We start from the raw sequence: 18,642 nt of genomic DNA, 5'->3' as shown, positions 1-18,642 counted from the left end.
ATTAAGGTAAGGTGAGAAGAAAAGCAGGGAGACATTTCAGAAACATGACAACTCCTTGGTTATTTTGCACATTTTTCTCCCTATCTCATTTATGGAGATATATAGAATAATAACATGAATATGAAAAAAACTTGAGCATAGTCTAGAAGTAAAAAAAACAACAAAACAACCCCCAAAAAAGGGTTTCCAGACATATTTCTTTGTATTTGTGGTTTTCTGTTTGGGTTTTTTGGTTGTTTTTTTTTTTTTTTTCCTGTGGGAGGACAGTAAGGTTTTGGGTAACATATATTACACACATTTCACTTACTTGCTGGGTCTTACGCTATCTCACCCATGCATCTACTTGCTACTGTTTAATTATAATAGTGTTTAATAAGAAAAAATACTGATTAATAAGAATCATTAAAAGAACATCACAACATTAATACTGAACTTATTCAAAAGTGCAGGGAGTTTCATGGAAAGAACTCAAAATAGGCCATTTTTCTTCAAAATAAAGTGCCTGTTTTAAAATAGTTGGAATTATATCAATTGCTTACTATTGTGGCCTCCCACTCTTTCAGGCACTTAATTTCTGAGGTAGAGTTGATAATATGAAAAAGCTACTAATAGAACTGTCCATCCCCAGAAATAAATATGGCTCTAATAAACAAATACCTAACACAGCGAAGAGTACTGTAGTGGTGCCCTCTGCCCCAACAATCGAACATGAAATCTGATTTCCTTGAAATTACAGCCTGAGCTGGCAGTGGTCCGGACCTCCTTATGTTCTGCAGCCCCAGTGGCTTCTGAGTTCAGTATATAGGTCATATCAGCTCTGCTAACAAGGTATCATGTAACTTCATCGATGTAATTCAATGCAACGTCTGAAATATAATGAACACCACACTTATTCTGGTTTCATGACTACCTATCTATTTCAAGAGGGTAATCTTTTTCTACTTCCAGTCTCAGGTTAGTTGACTATCTTACATGTCCACTAAGGAAATATTACTTTTATTATCAGGAATATTTGTTCTAATGCAGTACGTACAAACACACTTTGCAGACGCACATAAACATATGGGTTTGCCCTCAGCCTTCCACCAGAAACCTCTGGGCAAGTCACCCTCACTAAGGAAAAGAGCGCTCTTCATCGCCATCTTAACACGACTTTTACACAGAAGGCAGACACACTCCACAAAGCAATCTTAAGGTACTCAAAAGATCAAATTAGAAAAAATGTCCTGAATACATAAAAACGCTGCACAGAACATAATCCACCAGCGCTAGGCACGCCCCAAGGCTTCCCTGTAACTCATGCTTTCCTGCGCCACTGGCCCAGGAGCAGCACAGACATGCAGCGCATCCCCCCGCAGGCACCTGCGGCTCTCCCGAGTTGTCTCCAGAAATCAGGTTACATAAAGCAAAGTCCCCTCATGCTGTAAAGGCTGGATTTGCTCTTTGACAGCAGGAGCACATATCGCTGTCACAATCATGAACATTTTTGCTCCTCTCTGCTCTTGCCTGAAGCAAAGGTTCCGGAGCCAGGGCCACGGCTGTGACTGTGCCACGCAGCATTTCACTGACACATAACACCCATCTACGGGCAACGTGACAAACTCTAAAGCCTAGCTCACTATTAGGGACCCTTAGAAAAGAAACCTGTATTTTTTGAAGTGCCGCTTCTATGAATTTCTTGAAGACACGAATGAGACACAAATACTACAAAACTTTCAAAATCACCACTTAAAAAATTTGCAATTAATTTGCATTCTTAGCTGTTCACTTACTTTGGCCTAAATCAAATGCATGAAATATGCCAGAAGTGTCTTTTCTTGTAAGACACCTGTACTGAAAGCAAAAATTACTGGCTTGTAAGTAGCTTCCTAGTGAAGAAGTGTTTGGTGTAGGTTTGCTGTCCTTGCTAGAAGTGACATGATTTTTCAGTAACATATACTGTCTGTACAAAAAAAAAATCAAGGGGCAACAGTCTAATACTTACTGGATGATTTCCGTTGCCCTGCAGGCATGCATGGTTCCATGCCTGGGCACACAAATGCACAAACCCAGTTCCTGGGGAGCAGGTTGGGTGCTTATGCCTGGCTCAGCACTCAGGCAGGGGGAGGCTGAACCCATGTCAGCGCATTCCCAGAGATCTCAAGGATTTCTGTAACATGAGAAAACCATTCAGCAACCTTTCAGGACGCGTATTTTTCAGATCTTACTGCTTGTAATGAGGACTGAAGGCAAACTTATTAAATAACTCATAGACATTAAGAACGTCACCAACTGCAGTTTTCAGGTTAATGACTTTGCATCAGAGGTATTACGAATCAGAGAATTCGAAGGATCAGTTCTAATACAAGTGCTAACTCTAAGGAAAAGATTCCTGGGACTAATCCAAAAGCTTTCTTAGGTCACTGGATGCCAATCAGCAATTTTTCTCCCCTTTTATGCCTTTCCAATCTGATATAGCTCAATAAGTTGGACCTACCTAAAACTCAATTCACAGTACTGGAGGAAAAGTGGGAATGGTGACTCTGAAGACACACCCTGACTTCGGAAAGCAGCTACTTTATTCTGACTTACTTTGTTCTTATCTGCTCATTTCATTCCATGGACTTACATGAATATCTTACTATGAAACACAGTCCAAAGCCTGTTCAGTAAAGAAAATTTGATTATTTTATATATAGACATGTAATTTGTAGTGTTTAGACAGCAATACATTAAAGTCACTGAAATCTAATAAATAAAACAAATTAATAAATTATATATCAATGTAAGAAACTGCCTTAGTCAATCTGCCAAGATAATTATGAAGTAGGTATTTTAGTCTTCAGAAAAAATGCATTCTTAAGAATGATTCTGCAAATAAAGATCTAATTTAAACTTAATGTAACAATGCAACCTTGGAATACTTCATTGGTATCTCTTGCATAACCACCCTTGTATTTATAAACATTTGAGCAATGGTTAAACACACAATCATAATGATATTAGTCTAGACACTTCAAAAATTAAAGCTTTACCATTATTTTCTATTTACATATCTAGTGAATCTAAGTGTTAAGAGTTTGCCTTTGTTTCATGGGGTTGGGTTTTTTGATTGACCGATGAAAGACCGCATCTACTCTTAGGCCACTGTTTTAACAGTTGTCAGTTCACTTGCAGGTTAAATTTAACAGAAAAGAAAAAAAAAAAAGACAATTTGTGGAAAAAGCCTTTACCCAGAATAGAGCACTGTGCTTCTTATCTTTCAGTATTCTTAAGAGGACAGAAAATACAAAAATATCTCTGAATTCTCCAGTGCACATTTGCACTGGGCATGTCAGTTACGGTTTTTGGAAAAAGAAACCTTCGCAACCCTTAAACCCGTGTATTACTGCAGCCACTGCCCATGAAATAACCCCTGGGTCTCTAACAGACACACTTAGATACCAAAAGGAACATGGCTTCACTTCTAATTTGGGGAGTTTTTCATGTATCTCAAGAAAAGATTCATGAGCATATTTGTGAAGAAAGTTGTTTGCGTTTTTTCTCATTGTATCTCTAACATGCAGGTATTGACGCATCAATGAAACAGCATGAGGAACATTTGAAGCGCTGGCACCTATCGTACACTTTGTATACACGCTGTGTGGTACAGCTTCGTACTCTTAGCTGGTTTTTGTATTCCTTGCACTCTCCATCTGGATGCTTTCAGATTAATTGTTGGAAAAGTCCCCTCTCTGGTGGACACCCCCCACCACCAGGGCCTGTTGCTGTTTCAGGTGTTCTGCACCTGCTTGTTCTCCTCCCCTCACATAGCGAGTAACCCAGTCCTTTGGCAATGATTAATTTAAACAGTGTAAACCCTCTTTTCCGCTAATGAAATACAGTAAATAAATATAGTTACTCTTTCATTACCATACTCTCTGGCCATCTGAAAATATTTCACCCAGCTGACAGAAATGATGCAAAATTCTCACTTCCTTGAAGTAATAAAGGGAAAGGCATTCTTTAATAAAATGAAAAGGGATAGCTGCCAGATGTACAGTCCTGGAGACTACTGTCTACTGGAAACAGGAGACGTAGCCCTTGAGTGCAGATCTGTGCTCAGAAGAAGCAGGCAGCTGAGCTGCAGGAGGGGAACATCGCCACTGAGCAGCTCCTGGAAATTCAGAGTAAAGCACTTCCTCAACAAATACAATCTATGTCTACTCACAGACCGCTTGAACCACAGTTAAGTCTGAAGATACTGGTCGTTTATGAAATTTTCCTACCAAATTTTACTCTGGTTCACTCAGGGCCAGCGCCCCAAACACCCATGTGAACACCCAAACATGCAGCGGCCCAGGGTCCGGCCGGCCTCCCGCTACAGCCAGAGCGTCTGCCAGCTCCCACCAGGGCTCCGGGAGGAACAGCGCAGCCTGCGAGCATGCACCAGTGCTGGCTGGAATAAGAACTGGTAATATAGTCAGTGGAGCAATCTTCCAAAACATCAGGCTTTGGTCAAACTGTTCCCACTGAAGACGTCATGAACATTCCCATTGATTTCCCTGTGGCAAGAGCTGGGCCAGTGCCTTTTATTACTCCATCCTGTATGAGGAGTCTGAAGCATTCCTTGTCATGCAGTCAAACAGAATAATTGTACCAGCATTTAAATCTGACTGGAAGGCATGGCCAAATTCTTTTCTGGCTTGTTTAACCTTCCTAAAGCCAGAATTCAAATGGAGGGTTCCATAAAGCCTATACAGGGTTGTGTCAAACACAATCCCTTCTCATACAAAAGAGATTTTTTCCAGGATATATACTGAAGGAGATTCATTAAAAATCTAGCTTCTGTGAGCAACTGTGCAGATAAGACGACACAGCAAGTAAGTATAGTCAGGAAGACTTTGTGTTTAAGTTTCTGTAAAGATCTGGGGCTATGTCCTCTGAGGGATTTTCTGTTTCCTTTCACTAGCAATTTCAAAACAAAGCAGATTACTCTTCATGTGGTTTTCACTCACACCCTGACACGGCGAAATGCTTGTGTGCCATAATGGTTAAAGACATTTAACAAAAATATAATAATTATTTCGTACTACAAAAAAACCAAAAACTGCGAACTTATAAAGATGTTTGACTTTGTTGTCCTCTAATGTTAAGCCTAACCATACTTCCTAAAAAGATGATGAAAGGATGTGGAGTAATTGAGATTTAATGGCACTTCTCCTTCAAAAAGCTTAAAGGTATGGTCTGTAACCGGACTCTAACCCCTCTGCTCTGAGACAGCCACTCATTCCGTAAATTCTGCCCCACCAACATATGTGAACAGCTCAACATAATTGGAACAATCTCATATTTACGGTCTTTTTTTTAAAAAAAAAAACCCAACTATTAAGCCATATTCTTTTCAGCCCTAATTACCTTGAAATTACTTTGACGAGAACAAAGTGGCACATTTTTGTCTGGTGCTGAGATCACTTAAAATGGGACATGGAAAACAAAAACTGTATCCTGAGGGATATCATTGCATTTGCCTACAATAATTACAATATTTTTTATGGGGTTTTATGCTAAGATTTCACATAAGTAGCACTACTGCTAAACTTTAGTTACTTAATATTCAATTGTTGCTCTCTTAATTGTTACAGAGTGCTCAGATTTGTAAAGTTTTATCAAGGTGTAATACACAAAAACTTCTTCAATATCTACCCTCAATAATTTCTTTGTTGTTTGAAAACTTCCAACTTACAGCAAAGCTGGCATTTTATGGCCTGCAGAGCTATAAATCATTTTTAAAATCATGATGATATTACTCAAAACAGATGTGAAAACATATGTTTGCCACGGTTGTATAAACCGCTTACTTGTCATACTTAATAAATGTTGATACTTTTATTTTAACTACATTCTTTCTTAATAACTTTGAAAATATTTTCCATGGTAAATATATTTTCTGCCTTAGTAAAAGTAATGGCAGGTTTTGAAAAACAAAGCTCATTCTGTATAGAAATTACACGTATATTTTTTGCTGAGCAACCCAGCACAGATCACACTCTTCAGTGACTGTCCACATCTATGAAAAACGTTCAACATATCTGAGGTGCACCAGAGACCAAAATATTTATCTGCCAGAGAATAACAGTAGTATCAGGAACAAAGAATCGACACAGGAGTGAGACAAATCATTGAGGAGGAGCCAGCACCCTTGCACAGGGTGGCAGAAGGGCGCAGCGCACAGGCTGGGCATTTTCAGGAGCAGGGTAGTGGCTCTCTCCTACAGACAGTGGCGCTCCCTCAGCTGCTGGGTGCTTGTAGCAGAGGTCTGCCACGCCGCCAAATGCAAAATCACCTTGGAATTGTCAGATATACAGTGTTGGTGACTTTAAAATTTCAGCATTTGTCCCACTATAATGGCATAGAAAGGTTTTGGTTCTGGAACTGTGGAATTACTTGGAAATTACATCTTCACTTGACAAAAAGAAGTAATTTCTCATTCTCATGTTTTCAGAGAAAAACAGCCTGTGCAGACCAAACAGAGAAACAGAAACTGTATTCTATTTTAAAATCATAATTTAAAACGTCTCGTGACTTTGAAGCACCTTTTTCTGATGCAGGTGAATATATAAGCACCAAGTTCATCCTAAAAAAAATCCCCTCAGTGCACACAGAAGTAAACATGCATAAAGAACTATTTCCCACTAAAAATCAATTAAAGAAAGATAATACCACACAAACTTGTACACCAGGAAATGAATAAACCTATAGAACTTTAATCTCAAGGTGAATTATGGAACACAATATTTTAGCATCAGATCTTTGTGATTTTCTATGTGTTACAAGGAATGTTCAATGATAGTAGGAGCCTGGGAATTGAGTTCACAGGTGGTTGGGTATAAATTATTGTCACACTTTTTGGGATTTCTGCATTGTCTTCTCTGATTTTTAAACTGTACTTTCCTTCATCCACCCTGAGTGACAAGGACTGCTACTAACAATAACGACATGATTTGCATCTTTGAGCCCCACAGGATATTGAGTTAGTTTGCTGAAATATGACTAAACATGTGGCAAGAAACCATGCACAGTTAAAAAAAAAAAGAAAATCAACCACACTTTCAGCTTTAGATTAAATACCTGTGCAATTACTACAGAAATATATTTTTTTAATCTTAGGCATGAAGGAATGATTGATAACTGTTGAGCCTCTGGTGTTGGTCCATAAATGCCAACAGCAGTCAAGAGAGAAGGACTTAAGCATGATGATCCAGACAGAAAATTATCTCAGAATGGCACAAAAGGGCTCTTTGGGGGTTCATGAGGGAAGTGCTTAAATGCCTAGAGAACCAGTGAATAGAAAACAGCTTCTTCTGCTTCCAAGAAGAGAGAGAGTGGAGTACAAGTCTAGAAAATATAAGGAGGAAGTTTCAGGCTCTTCCTACCTATGACTGGATCAGTCACAGATATCTAAGGAATAGAGCCGATCATACAAAATCATGAATCTGCTCAAATAATTTTATTTAACTCTGGAACCACAGGGCACATTGAGCCTCCAAATTCTCTTTTGAGTAGCTCATAACATTGTCTCTACCTGTCTTTTTAGTCTTCTCAGAAAATGCATTAAAATGACCTCAATCATAATATACACCAGTTTGTGTTTTCATTTATGATAAAACATTCGTATTTGCAGTAGACTTGTAAGTACATTTAGCTTACATTGTCTCCTCTTTTGGTCACTTCCCTTTTCCTTCACATCTTTTTCACTCTGAAACCTTAACATCTCCTTCAGTAAATGCCTTTGTGGTACTTTTCCAGTATTCACTTACCTTAAGTTTTCTTTTATTTCTTTAACTATATCCCATCTTCTTTTATTTCTTTAACTATATCCCATCTTCTTTTTTTCCAGGCACGCATATTATATGGTGCTTTCTGTATGTGCTGCCAGAATAAACCTCTCACCTATCAATATGATTTATTTTTTATTCTATTTGCAAGGAAACAAAAAGGCTTCTGCTCTTTCTTCTTCTTCAATGTGCAGCCAGGGATGCCACGAAAACACCCCCGGTGAACCTGCACACCCCAGCGTATTCGCTTTCTCCGGTACCCACCAGCCACTGCAGGGAGAAGTGAGCAGAGGAGGCACCTCCCTGCCTACAGGCCAGGCATTACAGGCCAGACATCACTTCTGCCTTGCTACCTCTCTCTTGTGAGGTAATATAATATTATTAGATACAAAAAATGGCTTATTTCCCTCACCTACGTACCAGCATTGGTCTGCACACACATCCCCTGGAGGCAAAGAAACAATACCATGTGACTAATCAAATATTTGCTAGGAACTTCATAAATAATTGAGCCAAAAGACCAGCAAAATACTAGCACCATACTATATAAACAGCGAGAAGCAAAGATCTGATTGTTTACACTTCCTAAGAAGAATGTCATGTAAATTCACTGGATACATTACTCATCACAATTAGGCACTTAGCTCTCTTAAATTCATAATATAATGCCACTGCTATGCAGAATACTAGAAAAAGGAATTAAATACCTAATACGTGTAATTAAATGCCTGAGATGGAAAACAGTCTGTAGTTTTACCTTTCTCCTTTTGTATTTTTTTTAGGCTGGTCCCAGTTTCTTGATCAATGAGTTCTCCTTCCCTGCTGTTGGTCAGCATAGCTAAAAAAAATCAAGAGTGCAGAGCAATGTAACACGATCAGTAAAAAAATGTCCGAAGAGAGGAAAACATTACATTATATTTCCTCTTTGTCAATATTTTGGTATTTTAACATTTATTCATACTATATAGGTTCTAAAGCAATTGACTATTTTTATTGTCCATCATCAACCATTTCACTGTCCCAATTCAACACTTAGAGCCAAGTAAAATATGCAGCACAAGCAAATTTGCGCAAGTTGATTAAAAAAGATACCAAGATAGAACCCAAATTACTACTGAGATGAACGTGATTTCTTATGAAATGTTCAAATTAACTAATTAGAAAAGTACTTCCCAGACATCATTTTGGGGAAAAATACATTTAAGGATTTAAGTATTAGTAATTATCTATAAAGCAGAAAGCTTAATAAAAAATACAAATTGACAAAGAGTAACCCAAATTCATACATGACAGCAAAAAAACAATACACTGTAGTGCTGAAACAAATCCTTTACTTAACACCTGCAAAATCAGTGTTAAGTTTATTACGCCTGTTTTTCAGGATTTCTGGATTTCATTTTTCAGGATGCCCATTTTCTTTGTTCTTATTTGATTAAAACATTTCCTTGTCTGCAATTAACCAATTACATAATTTAAAGTTATTCCAGTGAAGACACTTGTTAAAGGTTCATTACTATATTATAGGGGAAGTTTTGGTTGGTTTTTTTTTAAATCGCAAAATTAAAATATAAATATATATGGATACAAAGTATATGTATGTATCTCTACAACAGCAAGCATCAGACTTCAACATAGAGAAATGTTTGGTTCAACATGAATAAAACCTAGCCTTCTTTAAAAAACTTTCAGCACCATTTCTAGTGCCCAGAGGCTTGCAGTGTGTGATACTTATTAGATCGCTTATATTACAAGCTTATATTATATAGCTTACAGCTATTACTAATAGAGCAAGCGACAGTACTTTCAGAAGCTTCAGTGAGAACACAAGTCCCTTTTTCACCGTTGTGATAGCAAGTTACATTTCTTGCCCTGTGTATTTCTAGCCCTATTTTACATATGAAAAAGCTGAGGGGAATCTACTTTCTAGGCTCTGCCCTGTCTGTGCATATGTTTATGCAATGTGGTTCAGGGTCTGCGGACTAGTTTGTGTAAAGCCTGCTGTGCTGTGTGGTGCCACAATGCTGCTGCACGGACCAGAGTCAAAACTGCAAAATCCCAGCGAGCAGCTGAGCAGTTATTTGGTGGGAGTGAAGTCTACACTGACTAACACGGACTGCATTGGTTCCATAATTTAAATCTAGCTCAGTAATGCCTGCCTGGGCTTCAGTCACTGCGAAGACAACAGTGTTGACATACACCGATGTGAAAAGATGTTAATTGACTTGCCCTAGATCCCTCTTGGAAGCACCAAGAATAGGATCTGAACTTCCTCTAGACAGAATTAGCATTTTAAACACAAGATCGATAATGTACAGGCTGTGAAAGCTGTGGTGAAGAGACAAAAAAATCTCAAAGCCCTCAGCCTCGTGGTGATGAGGCAATGTGTGGGCATGAGGAGGTTTTTGGAATGGAGAAGCCATCATATAACCTGTGACTTTCCTGACATACATACAAAGAAAAAGGTATCTGGCATTTTTCAATTCCAGGTGCCTTCAGAGGCACCTTCTTACTCCAGCATCCAAGACAAGCTGGTTGTACCAGAGAAGGGGTGGTACCTTCTGTGCGTGGGTGGATGCTGGCACAGAATGAATCTGAAGGGCTGGGCTCTGCATAGTGATGAACCTAATAAAACCAACGACAGTGATGAACTTTCTGGGTATTTTTAGCAAGTGAGTGCTTTCCTGAGTTTCCCAGCAAAGAAATATTTGCCTCAACAAACTTCTAGAATTCTAAAGGTCAGTAACTGTGAGGAGGTGTCAGGCTGCAGAGCACTAACCAATTCTGTCTGGTGTGTTGTCCAACTGGGATGGTGAGCTGGACACGCTGCTGCTCTGATGGGAGGAAGCATGGCTCCCGGGCCGCTGACTGTCTTCTAGGGACGGAGCTGGAGAAGGGCTGTCTTGAATCCTTTCCTTGAAACAGAAAAAAAACAAGGTCTGTGCAATTTGATTCACAAACTTCACTGAAGTTCAAGGAAAACATGAGGTTGGCTAAAGCAGCGTTAACAAATGGCCTTTCTGAGACACACAGACTGTGGAAGAGCAGTATAATCCCCTACACCCAGAGTACAGCCTTCTGCACGCAATGTACTGGGGCACAGCTTTTCATCCCTTGTGTCTTGACATAGCATTGGCCACCTTTTTTTTTTTTTTTTAATAACTTTTTCATTTCTAATTTTTTCACACACAGGAACGTAAAGAAAGTTCATCCCTGTTCTTTCCACAAACTACTTTTAATCTACAGACAGTAAAGTTGACATACATGTATCACATTTCAGAGCTGTTCCAATTTGGACTGAACTGTCACTAAATGCAGTCAGATTTGTAAACTCGGTAGAATGTGCACCTGCATAAATTACATCAATATCTTCTCAGGGTACTGCCCAGACAAATTTTAAAAGCTGTGGCACTGGTACAAACTTTGCTTTTGCATGAAAAGCACCACTGGCTAACTAAAGGAAGAATGGTTGCAAATTCTTATGTGTACAGCTGCACATGAAACTTCGATATTAGCCTTTAATTTAAATATACATAGCATTTTAGGTAAGGAGAAGAAAAAGAGTAAGAAATTATAAAAAATTAGCAAATTGGAATTCTGCAGTTCTCTGTATGCATAATCGCAGATTGCCTGAAGATGACATGGAATTCTTTTTAGTAAAAATCTTTAGCAACACGTTAGACAAGCACGATGTAAGAAGTAATTCAACCTGTCTTGAGGAAGGCAAGAGATTATATGACCACCTGACATCCCCTCCAACCCAGTCCTTCCACATACATAATTTTTCTGAATTAATTAAAAATCCCAGTACCCTTCATTCTCATTCCCAGGACCAAGAAAAAATGAGACTCTTGTAAGGGACAGATCATGGCCTCAGATACTCTAGATATTCTTATCTTAAAGTCCCTTTTATATTTTAAATCCTGTTACAAGTCCTTGACGGTGTAGTTCCAAGGGAGAGACACTAATGAGGAGATGCTTGAATTTACAGAATTCCAGAAACTGCATCTTTGGAGTTACCCTTATCTCTAGCAATCATCTGTTCCCCTGGAAACTCAGAACTGAAATATTACTTTCTTTTCTTAAAAAGGGAGATCCTTGTGCCCCCACCTCATTAAAAAAAACACAATTACGGTGTAATCCGAGGAAGCTGTCTCCAAGGAACTTTGCATTTTTTCTGCCTTTCTAATGTATTCTCAAAGATTTTTCATTAAAAGCATCCAATCTGGCCACTTCATGGCAATTTACCATGCGCTTTTGAAAATAAACTCAATAGCATCCAAACTTTTTATGCAGCTTTTGCTAGACAGTATCCTAAATCAATAATACAACTTTAGGAAGAGAATGGTATATTCTAATAGTTTTTCCATTATAAATAGCTAGCACAATAGCTTCTGCTCATAAACTATTGAGGCAATTCATTAATAACACTGGCAGCAAGATCGACATTTTAAGAATATTCTGTTACCCATTAAAACCATCTCTCTAAACCACACTCGTCTTCATATTTACAGATGCATTTGAGATTGATGCAAAGGGAATGTGAGATAGGATCCTCCTAATAGCAAGGGGCAGCTTTTGCCTATTCCAATCACACCAGCTGAAAATGTAGCACTGAATGTGTTGTTAACAGGATAGTTATTGTACATTAAATAACAACTGAGCCTCAAAATCATGTAACAGATGTGTATCTATTACATAGCTGCTAATCCTCAATGGGTCTGTTTTGACTGATTATCTGTTATTTAATGAACATACAATAATGAATAAATCTTAAAGGAAGACTTCTAACTGCAGAATTTTTTAATGCTAATTAAAAATGTTTCTGAAGTTTTACTAGATACAAAATTATTCTGTTGAGTCACAAGTTCCTAAAATTTTGAAAGCTGAATGGTTTTAAACAAACAAGTTTTCAAATTCTGGGGGAAAACAGTCAAAGTCACTGATCTTAAAAATCTCCTGTTTTCCTCTCGGCCTCCAGAAGAGCGGTTTTATAGGTTGCTGAGATGAGTGGGAAAGTAAAAGAATCAAGACTTACTCTCTGGAGGGGCTGCTTATCAAGTTGCTCTTAAAAGTCACATTCTTACCCCAAAAAGTATTCTCCTAAATAAATGATGAATCACATACATGCAATCCTAAGCTCTTAAATACTATGTATCTTTTACCTTTGTGTAAATAATAGCTTCCAAATAGGTTACTGCTAACAGGCTACAACTCTGACTGTAGTTTTATTTTCCTGGATATCAATTTTAACAGTCCTCTTTGGCACTATTTCCTCTCTTTTTACCACAAAGAGTACTCAATTTACAATTAAGATATCACTTTGAAATGATTAGTTTTACAGAAGAGTACATAGTTTAAGTAAATTTCATTGTCTATTGCAACCATGAAAATGAATAGCCAAGGAGAGGACATGCCAACTGTTCTGCAAAAAAACCCCTATGAACAAATATGACTATGAATTAACACTTAGATATCACACAAACAACCATATATGTCATCTTAAATGGGAGTTATTTGAGTAATTCAAAAGCTGATGATTTGGAAAAGCAAAGTATTCGAGCTCCTTCTGGTAACTGCATTTCCCATTGTCTCTTGCTATAAAACAATCTCTGCTTCAAGTAATTTGCCTTCAAACTCAGGGTCTTGGCTTGAAATCTTCAGGCAGAAATAAAAGTGTCAAATAATAATGTCACTCTTAATCACACAGTGAATCACTTTCTAAGAGAATCAGTTGATTATGTCATCTAACATGTTACCAGTTACAAAAATTTACATGTACTGGGAAGATACAGTTTTCCCTACAAGCTGACATTTTCTCTGTATGATACATACGACAAATGAGGATAGAGTACCATCATGTAAGACTGCATATGGATTGAGAAATTGTCTATTTCTAAATGTTTGTGTGGAAATGTGATGCTGAATTTCCCCTACTATAATAACTAACACTATGATCAGACTCTTTTTTTTGCAAGTAAACAGATCCATTTTTCAGTCCTGTAATCAGTATGCATCTATTTAGCTACTTAACAGCAATGTGCTCTGGTTCATTAGGTAGCTACTGTTGTGTCTCAGCCTAGTTAAAATTTCACAGCAAGTTAATCTTTTTCATTACAAATGAGAACACAAGTGATAATGTCCTCACCATTTTCCAAACACAGGGTTAACATTATTTGTAACAAACCAATGAGGGCATTTAAATAGGAAAATCGCAAGTCTAAATCCTTAACATTTTTTTACACATTGATGACTTCATTTTATTTGTCATCTATGTATTTACAACCTTGTTACTTTTCATATAATTCATTTTTTTGCCTTTTGAAAACAGCTCGGTTCCCACCAGCACACTGCTGTGCAGCCTGGTTCTACAGTGGGTATACTCACAGTAAGAGAGAAGCATTTCTAAATGAAGTCATGTTTTCTCCATTTGTACTTCTTCTTATTTGTAAATTTGCAAGATTCATATTCCAGGTTATGATGTAATGAATTATATATTTTAAAATTACAGATTGGGAGAATTTTATGAAAAATGAAAACATTCCTCAAGATCTCACCTATTTATCCAACTATAGTACCTACTTTATCTTACCTTTTCTCTTTCCTTTACAGAGCTGTAACATAAATTCTCAAAAAAGACTTTTGCAGTATTTAATCCTTTTGAAGGGCAATATATTTGTCTTACTAAAGATTGGTGTCTTGCTGTGGCTCAGAAAATGTAGCTACAAAGCTTGACATTGTTAATTTTAGTTGTGATTTACGTTAACGGCACTGAAGTCATCAACTCACCCAATTTCCAGATACATCCTTGATTTCACCTCAGTATCCTTTTTCTATTCCCTGTGAGGCAGTATTCCACACAAATAATATGAAACACTACGTAACAGTTGTATCCACACTACTTTTATCTGAAATATATATGAACAGCTTACCTATTTTTGACATAATCATTTTGACTTTAATTCCTAACCTCTGATTTTTTTATAGTATTGATCTTCATTTTGTGTCAAGACTTTAGAGAAATGATGTTGCTGGATTTCCCTTTATTTTTTCTTATTCCTAGTTCCAATGTAGCTGTAATTACTCTTCCAAATGTTAATCTATTAATGAGTTCCTAGAGGATTTAATGGCATTTCACTGCTGACAAGCAGGTTTTGGAAGTTTTTCTGAGTCCCGGATATTTTATTCAGACATTTATCTTCATATTTCATATTTAACTGAGGTGCTACTTCTGTACTCTACAGGGCTCTACAGCGGCGGAAGAGCTGGAATTCACCAGACCTCGCTAATGAAATGGAAAGGAAGGAAAAATGGGGATTCTGCTGTCTTTGAGTTTTCAACCATTGTAAGAAAGATTCAGAGTTGAGGACCATGTTGGAAAAACAGAGTTCCACAGGCTCCGGCAGAATAAATTCTCCAACATTAATTCGCACGCTAGTTCCCCACTAGAATGATTATTGTGCCAGAACTCGATCTCCCAGTATAGTGGTATCCCAATAGTGATTGCCAAATCACTATTCTCAAAATGGACTACACATTAAAAAAAGAAATATCTAGAAAGCTGAGTCTCATTTCTCTGGAGGGGTCTGTGAAGCCAGGAGCAGTCAGCCAGCAGACTGGCTGCAGACGTCCTCACCTGCTAGCCAAAACTACCACAGCTTCGTGCCTGTGATATCACTGCTCATATCTCCCTGGGTGAATTCCATCATCAATAAAAGAGAAGAATAAGAAAAGTTAACACAATTTCAGTTAGGAAAGAACTGAATTGCTAACTCTTTTTTTTTTTTTGGTTAATAAGACGACACACATATCTTTCCAATTGACCTTAGTTGATACTATTTGAATTCTAATAACAACAACATTTTTAATAGTGTTCTAAAATTTACAGTCCTTAACTAATGCATTATTGAGAAAAACAATATGTAATTGCTATTTAGGCTTTTCAAAGAAAAAAGAATCATTCTGACACAGCAAGCATGAGCTGCGTTACACCTGAAATGATGTCAGACAGTGGCCAACAAGAAATATGATGGTTAGAGTTACCATTCTGAGCAAGAGGACAGTGGTAAGGTTTATATTTTGAATCAGCTCAGTCTGGAAACGGGCACACACAAAAAGCATGGGTGACTTGTTGGTCTTCTGACCTACCTATAGTATCTCCAATTCCTGTAAGAACTGGAGATGAGGAAGGTAAACAGCTGGTCTAAAAACTAAGATAGGATCTGTATGTCTGAAAGCCAGCTGGATCCCATTCATCTTTTGCAGTGTATCGGGAAGTCATTCACTTAAAATACGTACTTTGCCATTTAAAAAGCATTTTTTATCACTGTGCATATATAGTTATTTCAGTTGTAGTCAACTGGCAGTTATCTTCCCACCAAATTTAAGAAATCATAAAACCTCTTCTACGTTTACTGATTTTTAATACCAGATGTTCACTTGGTAATTCCATTACCTTGTGACTACTTCCTATCAATTCATTAATTGCCAGCTGCTCAGCCAAACAGAAAAGCGCAGCTCATCAGATGGTATTGGTAAACAGCCAAACAAGAGCTTCCTTCTTTACCATTTCTTAAATTAGCAGTCACTGTGAAAACTATGGCAACCTTCACTTGTATATTAAGATTTTACCTTTACATTTCACTTTGAATCTGAAAGCATCATATTGACTAAAATTGGAAAGAATTTTGCAGTGAAAACTTTCTACTTGCACCGCTCCTATGAATTGTTTCACCCAGTGCTGCTACTGAATGAAAGAAAGGCACTCTCAGGACTAATGATGATAATGATGTATCTAATCTATGTTATAGCTATATTAGTTATTAAATACAAATGCAAATGACTAAGCCAATATTAAAAAGACCTGAGCCAGAACTAAAAGCTAGTATGTGCTTGGCCTAACAATATTTCCTTGCAAGCTCTGCAAAAGAGATGCTTCCTACCATATTTTTTTCTACTTGCAAGTTTAAAATAAGTATTCATCACTTATTCTTTAGCCTAGCAACTAGGTGTCTTGGTGTTAAGAAGTAACTCATTCTTGGCATTGCAGGGAGAGGGATATGCCTCCCTTAAAAGGAGGAGAAATGAGAAGGATATTTCATACAATTTGTAGGGACCTGAACACCTCCCAACACAGTAGTTTCCTTGTATCAGTGAATAAAAAGATACAAACCTGCACACTCACTCCTTGTTTGCTACAGACAGAGCCAGAAAAATTAGCCCTCTAAGAAGCAAATTTACTACTATGTCTCACATGTCACTCCCCTAACATACTCTGGTACCCATTTCAGCAAGAAGCTGCCAGCAATGAACATGCTATGGAACAGGACAGAATGAATCTAATAAGGAGAAAAATAACAAATTTTATGGAAGTTTTATTTTATAAATGTTGTAATACACTGAAAGCAATTCAGAATGAACTGAATGCACAGAGAGATATGAAGTTAAATATGTTATAAATTCTGTAATGAGAAATATTTTTATATTGAATTGTTTCAGAGTATTCTGAGATCTCCACATTTTCCTGGCTGTCAGGTAAATATTATGAATGTGAGTTGTACAGCACACAGAAAATAGCACCTCTCAGCAATAATTACACAGCCCATCTGTATTCTCTTTAGGGAATTTAAAATCATGTCATATACATCCTTTACAAACGCTTTAACAATTTCACAAAATCAGGAGAAGAACAGAACACAAACAAAAGGAGACTCAAAAATCTCTACTGCATGTCTAGATCACACTGTATAAATAGTGCTTTGTTCTGTTTATCAGTAGACCAAAATACTCAGATGGAAATTGTGTAGGGTTGATGTGAAGTACAAGATTTCAGTTTCCCTACCAAAACACAACATTGAATTTCACCTAAAATGTCTTTTTTGGGGGGGTATGTGTGTGTGTGCGCACGCGCGCACGCTGGGGGGAGGACAGGGTGGGGGTTGATTTGTTTCTGAAGTACATTGGGGTGAAATTCTGAAAGAAATGTGATTTCAAATAAAAAATAAAAATGCTTTCTTTTGATGTTTTTTTAACAAAGCATTTCAATTACATTTAAACTTTTTTTTATCTGTGTCTTCTAGCTGCATTCAACAAATGCACCATTTATTCCTAGTTGGGACCAGGATAACAGCAGAAAGGGTAAGAGAAAAGTACGAATACAGCAAGTGTAAGGGAATGATGACAAAAGAAAAATGGACAGCAGGAAACCAATTTGCAGAAATACTCCTACTCAGGAGAAGCACATCTCTCAGCGGCTCAGAAGAGGCTGTTAAGAGAGCCAGAAGGAAAGGGAGAGAGAACGAGGAGGAGGAGAGATGGGAGGAGGAAGGGTGAGACATGAGCAAGAGGAGCAAGGGAAGTGCAAAATATGTGGGGTGAATAGAACAAGAACCAAGGAAAACCTGGGAGAAAAGAGTAGAAGAGCCTCTCAAATCTCTGGGACAAATTTCTGCCTCTTCACTCTCAGTACTCTTTTGATATCTAACACAAACAGGAGCAGCTTAAGGCCCCTTTTCCGGATTTGGTTCCCCCAGTTTCAAGCCCACCCTAACCACTGTATCTCCCACTAACCTGTTTCAAAGGTCATCTGGGAAAGTGGCCTTTCAGTGAATACACACAGATTTACATAGTCACAGCTCCAGAAACTTGCCTCTTGCCAGCCGTCCTTATACGTCCTTATCCCAAACCTCTCCCTGTGCCCTCCCTGCTTTTTGGCTGAAGTTGTGTAAGCTAAAATATCTTTTTATTCATACAAGCCCCTTCAGCTTAACCTGTATAAACTGAGACTTTAGGCTTCATGACACTACCGTAACGCTCCTGGGGCCTTTACTGTACGTAGCTTGAGGATCCA

At 37.8% G+C, this 18,642-nt stretch overlaps 1 protein-coding gene across 4 annotated transcripts in view; it reads right to left on the bottom strand.

Annotated features, from left to right (window-relative positions):
* DACH2 (dachshund family transcription factor 2) overlaps positions 1-18,642 on the bottom strand; it is a 310,886-nt gene that overhangs the window by 47,263 nt on the left and 244,981 nt on the right. For all 4 annotated transcript variants that reach the window (XM_056359330.1, XM_056359331.1, XM_056359332.1 and 1 more), the window contains exons 6-7: positions 10,573-10,708; positions 8,554-8,634 (exon numbers count right to left, since the gene is read on the bottom strand). In XM_056359330.1, the coding sequence (XP_056215305.1) occupies positions 8,554-8,634; positions 10,573-10,708 (217 nt within the window). The remainder of the gene's footprint in view (positions 1-8,553; positions 8,635-10,572; positions 10,709-18,642) is intronic.

The sequence above is a fragment of the Falco biarmicus genome, chromosome 14 (assembly GCF_023638135.1).
Source record: "Falco biarmicus isolate bFalBia1 chromosome 14, bFalBia1.pri, whole genome shotgun sequence".
NCBI lineage: Eukaryota > Metazoa > Chordata > Aves > Falconiformes > Falconidae > Falco > Falco biarmicus.
The sequence above is the reverse complement of the archived record's forward strand: the minus strand, read 5'-3'. Positions and strand labels throughout refer to the sequence as shown.